We start from the raw sequence: 9,638 nt of genomic DNA, 5'->3' as shown, positions 1-9,638 counted from the left end.
TATAACAGAAATGTAGTTTTTAGCTAGTCACATTCTTGATCAATAAGGAAATATAACAGAAATGTAGTTTTTAGCTAGTCACATTCTTGATCAATAAGGAAATATAACAGAAATGTAGTTTTTAGCTAGTCACATTCTTGATCAATAAGGAAAGAATTTATGAAAATGAAATTCAACATAGCTTTCCACAAAAGTATGTAATGTTTGTCACATTCATCACTAACAAGAAAACAATACACATGGAATACAAATGGAATTTATGAAATTAAATATAAACACAAATATGTGTATATAGTTTGGTTAGTCATGTATATAAATAGTAAAGAATGTGCAACAAATGTATGCAGTGCTGCCAAATGATCTCCTTTCTTCTATGCTATCCTGTGTTCTGTTAGACTCTGTAAACTGAAAGCAGAAGGAAAATCTGTATCTAAGCTGTTAAAACTAGTTAAAATTAGCTTATTAAATTCTATTACTTACTTAGTTGGTTGAAAAAAGTGAGGTATTTTAAGTTACTTTTAAGTTGTCTGATAATGAATCATAGGAATTAATCTTACATTTTTTCACCTCATCATAACACAATAATAGTTTATGAAATATGTCAATTAAAGATATAAATTTACTTTTACAATATTTTTTTTTATACAACAGATCATCACTGCTCCTTATGATTGTGTGTTTATGGCAGAAGATGATGACGAGAAGGATGTGGATGATAATTGCAAGTTTTTGTCTCAGTTTTCTTGAGTTACTCTTTTTGTATCATTTGAAATAAGTAAACTATCTACATATTGTATGTCTAACTGATTCTGTTTTAAATAAACTGGCCAACAAGTCAATTTCATCACATATAATTATAGGTGGTCTAGATAGCTCTTGGGATGCTAATTCGAAATCTGTTTTTGGTTTTCCTCTAGCATGTCAAGTTTTTGTGATGAGACCAATCAAATTTGAAAGGTTATTGCCTTAATTATAATTTAAGTTGTTGTACATTTCTTTTTTCATAAGTGCGTATTGTATATATATTTAACAAAGTGTAGTGTGTGTATAACTTTTATAGGAATCATACTGAAAAGTAATAAAGTAGTAACCTTAACTCGCCTAATGTGTGATTATTACCTGAATTGTGCTGAAATTAACGCTAGTTGTGCTAGAAGAGAACCGAAAACAGATTTGGAATCAGCATGCAAAACTGGCCTCAAAAAGTGTGCTTACATCTTTGAGAGAAAAAAGGTCGATTTTGTTGACTAGTGCTATTATTGATATAGATTTTTAATACACTAAACATCATACAGAAATAGAGTAGTCTGTGTGGCTGTTCTGCATCAAGTTGATTGTTTGTGATGGTATTCCTGTAGGACCTTTTGATCTCCCCATTTACTAGTGATAAATAAAAACCTTAAGTCTGTTTTATCAGCAGGGCCAGACTAAGCATACTGAGGTTCCAGGGGGGCTAATGTATTTATAAGGACCTATCATTGGAATTGTATGTATTTTTCAAAATCTTTCATAGTTGGTAGTGTCCAAAAAACCCTTTGGGGGTTCGAGTCTGTAGCCCTGTCAGACCTTGCATTAATCTAGTACTGCTTATCAGTATGGGTTAAATAGTTAAAAGATATGAGTAGCCCTTTTAACACTTATGTAGTCAGAGCTTGAAACAACATTGAATTATAAGTTACAGAATACACCAGACTTTATCTCTTTGATTTGATAAACGAATATGGCATTAGGTTTATATACTGTTTTCACACAAACATTATAATAGTTTTTTTAGTAATATTATTTTTACAAATGAATATTCCAGAAGTATTTTTCATATTACTACTCATTGTATATATTAAACTATTATGTGCCAGGAATTATGCTGTAAAATATCGTCAGTTAATTTTTCTCAAACCATTTGGTGTACAATGTTACAACATGTATAATTGATTTTTTTTTTCCCTCAATTCTGTATGTATAGTAGTTACATACACCAAGTCAGATTATCCTAACATTGTACTTTACCACATTTTTCAGCAAGGAATTCTACAGAGATACCCATTATGCAATCAATAAAGTCAAATATGTTATACAACCACCTGTAGATGCATAAATTTTTGAAAACTTCAACTGTGATTAAAATTTCTATAGTTTTTGAAATGTGGTTAGAAATAGAGTGATCCTGTGAACAAACAGTGGCCAGTACTTTAGTATAAGCTTTATGCTTCTGGCCTGTGTATATGAGGAGAGATTGATGTAATATAGCCAGCCTAGTGAAAAAGTTATTTAGTTGTTGTTTAGATATAAAAATTCCTTAAAGCAGGAGTTAAAGTGTTTTAAAATTATTTGAAGATAATCGTACTGAAAATCCGAGTTCTAAGTATGAGATATTGTTTGAAACTAGGACACTTGTTCGTTTTCGTGAGAATAACTTGATTTTTAATTCATGCAGGTGCCCTCATGTACCTGAATGAAGCTACACTTCTAAACAATGTTTACCTAAGATATAAAAGAGATCAAATTTATGTAAGTATATTATGATGTGTTAGAAATTAGTGTTTATTTTGTGTGTTTCAGTTAAATATAAAAATATTATTTTGCAATAATAATCAGAAATGAAATAACATTGAACACTAATTTATGTAAATTTTTATTTTAGTGATTAAACCACATTCATTAACATTTAAAAGATTTGTCAAAATTTTAACAATTTCTGCTTCATAAGTGCGTATACAAATTTGAGTTGACGGTGTTTCCATAAGAAACCGTGAAACCCATCAATAAGCTTTGTTTTTGTTATACATTCTCTTACACTGTAAGCATGTAAAATAAAAAATCTATATCAGTCATTTCAGTAATGCTAAGGTGTTTTTCTTATAAAAAGAGTAATATCAAAGAAAAAACTTTGTCAAACTTCATGGTTCATGTGCAGCATTATTAGGGTTACGGCTGCATATATCAGTAACGGCAAGATACCCAACTAATAAGTCAGTACATCTTCATCACTATAACTTTGTTTTATGACATTGTGTACTCACAATTAGATCACTGTATTAAATTAGCTACATTACTGACTGGGTTAATTTTGTTCCTATCTGTGGAGGTAGATTGCTTTGGTCAAAACTGCGAAATTATTAATGATTAACCTAAAGTTTTATTCTAATGAAAATGTAGCAATGTTGGAAGTTTGAACTACAAGAGTTAAATGTTCTTTCTCACATTTACTTTTCATAATGAGTTAGAAAATTATAAATGTATAGCACTTTCAAATGTATGTGTGTGTGTGTGTGTGTGATGCATATTTCTTTAACTGTAGTTAAACAAAAGTTTTGTAATACTTTTCATACTATCTAATAAAGTTAATGTGAATAAAGTGTTTATTTGAAGTTATTTTAGTAAATATTTCCATTGTCATAACAGAAATTTGGTTTTACTGTAGCGTTCTTTCATTTTTGTTTGGCAGCTATGATGAATTAGTTGTTATATTTTTTTATAATAATGTTTCATTTTTACAGATTTACTTAGTGTCATTGTCTTAAACTTATTAATAATTGTGTAAATGTTGTTTTAATAAATGTTAATATTATTTAATGCTGTGTGCTGAGTTTTTCTTATGAAAATCAAGTATCTACCATTTGTTAAAATATTTTATTTTCTCTTAACAGACATACGTAGCTAACATTTTGATTGCTGTAAACCCTTACTTTGAAATCAAGAACTTGTATTGTCAGAGCATTATAAAGCAATACCAAGGAAAGTCTCTTGGAGTTTTGCCTCCTCATGTATTTGCAATAGGTAGGTTTCTGTTTTGTTTTTAAAATGCTGTTTTACTTTAAAGCCTTTATTCTCTATTTATGTATAGTAAGAGCTTAGTTACATTTATTATTCTGTTCATCAGGTGACAAAGCCTTTAGAGACATGAAGAGAGGTAAACAGAGTCAGTCAATTATTGTAAGTGGTGAATCTGGAGCTGGGAAAACAGAGTCAACAAAATACATTCTTCGGTATCTCTGCGAGTCTTGGGGCAGTCATGCTGGACCACTTGAACAGAGGATTCTTGATGGTGAGTAAATACCATGTGATTTATGTAAGCAAAGCTTTAAAAGAACACAAACTGCTACTGCATAAAACCTATAAAATTATTTTAATTTATTTATTTGAATTACCAAACCAGTCAAGAATTACTTTTGTAAGACATATAACCAGATATAACTAACTATAAACTACATGTACTATTACGTCAAATGTGTCTACTATTATTAAACTATGAACTACATGTACTATTACGTCAAATGTGTCTACTATTATTAAACTATGAACTACATGTACTATTACATCAAATGTATATACTATTATTAAACTATGAACTACATGTACTATTATGTCAAATATATATAATATTATAAAACTATGAAATGCATGCACTATTACATCAAATGTATATACTATTATAAAACTGAACTACATGTACTATTACGTCAAATTTATATACTATTATTAAACTATGAACTACATGTACTATTATGTAAAATGTGTAATAACTTTTAACTATAATGCACAGTTATGTAAAATTACAAATAAAATAAGAATTTGCAGGTGATACTTAGAATTGAAGGTGAAGCCCTTGAAGAAGTGTACTAACTAAATACAAAATTATGCAAACAAAAAACTATAAATATAAAATAATACTGACCCCAGGAAAGTTTGTTTCAAATGCACTAATAAACAACAATCATTGTTTAAATTTAAGAATTTTTTTCTTTGCATAAACATTAAGTAAAAAAAGCATTTCATTATTCGTATAAAATACTCAACTGGCAATGAAAAATGATATGTAAGGCTTATTGAGATGAACTAGTTATTGTCAGTGTTGATCTCTTTGTATCATATTGTATATGAGATTGTTTAGAAAAAGTATTTTTTTTGTAATAAAAAAAATGGTGTTGATAATATACTTTGTATTAGATTCGTAGAACATATAATGTGATTCATGATCTACACAATACATTTTTCAAAGCAAAAAAAATATTCAATGAATATTGCAAAATTCTGGATAGTCTTTTTCTTGTATATTTGTTTCTTTGTTTTATTAAGTGTTTCTGATTTGTGTAAGATAACTATGTAATATGTTTTTACTATCAAACTATTAATTTAACAAAAGTTTCACTGGAAACAAAATCTTAATTTGTCTCTGTTTTTATTATAACAAGAGTACTTCAATAATGTTTAAAAAACTAAAATAAGGGGAAATTTTTTATTACCTATCAATTCTTTTTAGCCAATCCAATACTTGAGTCATTTGGTAATGCAAAGACAGTAAGAAACAATAATAGCAGTAGATTTGGCAAGTTTATTGAAATCCATTTCAGCAACAAGGTAATTATATGTTTGTAATGAATGTTTTTTTTAGATATTTAAGTATGTTTAAACCTAAAATATAGGTATTACTAATTATATATATATATTACTAATTACTTATAGGTATTGCAGTACTTTATATAGATATTTAAGTATGTTTAAACCTAAAATATAGGTATTACTAATTATATATTATAATTACTAATTACCAATAAGTAATTAGTAATATATATATATATAGGTATTGCAGTACTGTAATAGAAAATATCTAAAAATTCTATTTTATTTTTCGTACTTATTAGTCAAAAAGATTGAGATTTGAATCATTTTACATTGTAGTAAATGACTTTGGTTTGAAATTATTGTCTTGGTTTATATTGTTTGTTTTGAATTCCAAATTTTAGTTACAATTGTTTAATTTATATAGTGCACATTGGTGTATAAAAGACATTTTAATACTAGAAATAATGTTTCACTTTAGATCTTCTTCAGGAGCATTCCACTAAAACACAAACTGTAATGGTTACCAATAACCAGTTATGGTTTCTGTTTTAGTGGAATGCTCCTGAAGAAGCTATAAAGTGAAACTTTGAGTGTCCAGTTAAAGAATAATAATAATGTTTCAAGGTTGTTTATTTCTATTATTTTAGTTAAAGTTGTTTTTGATTTGTGTACCTTGACTTTTGAGTTTGGGTTATATATTTTACTTAGAATTACTTAAGTTTGATTTTTGTATGTTTAATTCAGTTATTTCTGTCTTAATTGTATATTTTAGTTACAAAATTTGTTGTTTTTTAACTATTTTACACATTTATTACATGAAGTATTTTTGCTTATGTGTTAAGTTGTATGTTTAATTTAGTTATTCCTGTTTTAATTGTATCTTTTAGTTACAAAATTTGTTGTTTTTTAACTATTTTACACATTTATTACATGAAGTATTTTTGCTTTTATGTTAAGTTAGGTGTTTTCATGGTTTAATAGTTTACTTTTGAAACAATTTTTTTTCAGCATATTGTGGTTGGAGGATACATATCTCACTATTTACTTGAGAAGTCTAGGATTTGTAGTCAGAACAAAGTGGAGAGAAATTACCACATTTTCTATCAGCTTTGTAGTGGAGCTCCTGAACAACTGCGGCAACAGCTTAAACTTGGAAGTCCGGATGCTTTTGAGGTTTGTATATTTTCTCTAAATTTACCTATTACACAACATTTGTTGACTCCAATAATGAAATGTTTTCATCACTTGCCACATAAAGAAATAAAAAATCCTTTTGGCACTGGCACCAAGAAATCTTAATGAAATCCTTTTTATCACAGAAGTTGTCCCCCAGTGGCACAGCATTATATCTGCAGATTTACAATGCTAGAAACCAGGTTTTTGATACCTGTGGTGGGCAGAGCACAGATAGCCCTTTGTGTAGTTTTGTGGTTAACTACAAACAAACAAACAATCAATCACAGAAGTTTATTTTTTATGTTAACACAGGATCTCATCCTCAGCCAAAGAAGCATTGGTGGCAGGAATTGGATGTAAAATATCTGGGATTTATCTGATTTATGTGAAACTTGTATATGATGTAGCATATGGTATGACGATTACAGTTTCAAAATAGGACCAAAATTGATTAAACTGTGACTGGCCACTTCATCAGCAGAAACCACTTAGTTAATGACAGTAATTGTTGTTGTATAACCAATAGGTCCATTACATTAGCCTTTTTTTTTTTCTTTATGCACCATTGCATCTGTTTTTCTGACCAGAGTCCAATAGAGCTTCAGCAGATAACTCCAAGCCCTACTGAAACTTTGCTACTCTTCAGCATGTCTTCATCATTCACCAGTATTCCCTTGATTACCTGCATATGCAAGGTTCTTAAACGTTAGACTTCCAACATGTGCAGCCACTGTGAATGTGATCATAATGGACTTTTTGAGTGCACTTGTCGAGGCAAATCCATCTATCAAGCCCATAGATGCTAAGAAGACACTCAAAAATAGGTTTGGTGCTAACAAGGAGAGTAGTGATAGGCAGCAGTAGTAATAGTAACCTTCCACCAGGTCAGAAGATCAAGAATATGGTATCCAACCTCTAAGAAGAAAGGTCACACAATTTGATTTGTGAATCAAAAGAGAGATCAGCTCATGTGTGTGTGACTATTGTTGATCGACCAACAAAGATGATAATTCTGTAAGCACTCTTAAAGGTAGAGACTTGAAATGGTGGAGATGTTTGTAAATGTTGGAATTTAATAGTTACAGAAAACATAACCAAAAATATATATTTGAAAGCATCTTTTATTTAAAATTTTAAAAACTTAGTTATTTAATTACAAAGGGAAAGTGAGAGAGAAAAAAAATTCAAAAATTCATTCTCTATATTCAAACTATTGTTATTTTCTAAAATGTGTTTAACACTTACTATACAAATTTATGAGGAACAGCAAAACATTTTCTGCTTCAGTATTGGCAAAAGTATTGGGACATTTTGTTAAGCCTGTTAACTAATTTCTGCTTTCAGTATTTAAGGAAAAGCTGTACACAATATTTCGCCTCAGCCACCTCGGAGAAGTCCCTTAATGTAAACAGGAAGTCTAAAGCCCACCAGCAAAAAGGTCCTCTAAAAGATCCACTTTTGGATGATGTGGGAGACTTCCAAGTTCTGGATAAAGCTCTCAAAAATATTGGTATGACACAAATTTATCTGTTTAATACAGTTTTACTGAATTTTTTCTCTTTCAAGTATTGCATTTTATTCATGCTTTTGTACATGCTTAGAATATATTATAAACGTTTTTTTCTCTTCTGACTTGTCTAATAAAATAGTCACAGTAGATATTGTAAAACTTTTTGTTTTGTTTTGTTTTTGCAAGTCTAAATATGTATGATGTTAAACAAGTAGCAGAATCAATGTGGTTGGTATTACACCATTGTAAATGTTGAAATTTGTATTAGGTTTGAGTGAACAAGAAAAACTAGCAATTTACACAGTTGTCGCAGCAGTTCTACACATGGGAAATGTAACCTTTGAAGATTCACCTGATGACACCAGGGGTGGGTGTAAAGTTGCTAGCTCTTCTGAATCTTCACTTAAAACAGCTGCATCTCTTATGGGATTAGATCCTGAGGATCTGAGACAGAGTTTACTATGTAGAGTCATGCAACCCAGCAAAGGTGGAGTCAAAGGCACTGTGATTATGTGAGTACTTTTTCAGCTATATGAAGAATTACCTATTTTCTGAGTTTCTAGTTATGTAGTTTCAACTATTTTAAAGTTAATGATTGTGATGGCATGTAAACACTTTACATAATATTACAAACATTGGAGGACTTAATGTTGCAAGGTATTTTAATTATTAAAAAATAATTGTGCATGTTTTGTTTATGTTGTTCTGAACACCTCTATCAAATAGTTTTATTTTGCTACATACATTATTAAATTTGCAGAAATTTTACACCATTGTTTTTTTTTTACACTGTAAATAAAACATGCATGTCTGCATAGTTTGTTATATGTATATTTGCATGTTCGTTTTTATAGGAAACAATCCCATTTAGCATTAATTTGGTGTTAATGTGTAAAATGTGTGAATTTGAATGTGTCCAAAACCTTTTTTTTATGTGAATGAAATTATATGATTAACTAGCATATTAATGTGTATCTGTTTTGTAAGCTAATGACAATTAACAGTTTTAATACCAAGTACATTTCTAGCATGAGTATAGAAATAGAAAAATTTTATTTGTGAGTGACCTTCCTTGAGTAATAAGTGTATAGAAATTGGATGCTTTTATTCATGAGTGCACTTTTAATTAGTAACTGCATAAAAATTGGATGCTTTTATTTGTGAGTGCACTTTTTAAATGTTAATTGCATGTTTGACATTTTATTGTAAAAAAACATGCATGGTGTGCTTGAAGTAATTATTTTGATCGTAGGGTACCTCTAAAGGTACATGAAGCACAGAATGGTCGAGATGCTCTGGCTAAAGCCATGTACTCAAGGTTATTTGACTATATAGTGAACTGCATCAACAGAAGTATACCATTCAGTTCTTCATCTTACTACATTGGTGTTCTTGACATTGCTGGGTTTGGTAGGTTGATTCTAATACCCTTTTGCTGTTTTATTTAATTGAATTGAACTGATTTTTGACCTTCTTTAATTATATCATTAGTACATGTAAGTATTATGGGTGTTTAATATAAAACATAAAGCAACCAAAAACAAAGAGGTTAAATGTTTACTGTTAGTTGCAAATGTAGTATTCAAATAATATGTATTTTACTCTCCCT

The 9,638-nt window shown here is 29.3% G+C and overlaps 1 protein-coding gene across 2 annotated transcripts in view; it reads left to right on the top strand.

Annotated features, from left to right (window-relative positions):
• Window positions 1–9,638, top strand: part of LOC106472259 (unconventional myosin-VI-like) — a 55,810-nt gene that overhangs the window by 30,341 nt on the left and 15,831 nt on the right. For both annotated transcript variants that reach the window (XM_013932885.2, XM_022400855.1), the window contains exons 4-12: window positions 652–721; window positions 2,435–2,508; window positions 3,648–3,777; window positions 3,881–4,045; window positions 5,261–5,358; window positions 6,352–6,516; window positions 7,864–8,029; window positions 8,298–8,541; window positions 9,282–9,439. In XM_013932885.2, the coding sequence (XP_013788339.1) occupies window positions 652–721; window positions 2,435–2,508; window positions 3,648–3,777; window positions 3,881–4,045; window positions 5,261–5,358; window positions 6,352–6,516; window positions 7,864–8,029; window positions 8,298–8,541; window positions 9,282–9,439 (1,270 nt within the window). The remainder of the gene's footprint in view (window positions 1–651; window positions 722–2,434; window positions 2,509–3,647; window positions 3,778–3,880; window positions 4,046–5,260; window positions 5,359–6,351; window positions 6,517–7,863; window positions 8,030–8,297; window positions 8,542–9,281; window positions 9,440–9,638) is intronic.

The sequence above is a fragment of the Limulus polyphemus genome, unplaced genomic scaffold (assembly GCF_000517525.1).
Source record: "Limulus polyphemus unplaced genomic scaffold, Limulus_polyphemus-2.1.2 Scaffold5198, whole genome shotgun sequence".
Lineage (NCBI taxonomy): Eukaryota > Metazoa > Arthropoda > Merostomata > Xiphosura > Limulidae > Limulus > Limulus polyphemus.
The sequence above is the reverse complement of the archived record's forward strand: the minus strand, read 5'-3'. Positions and strand labels throughout refer to the sequence as shown.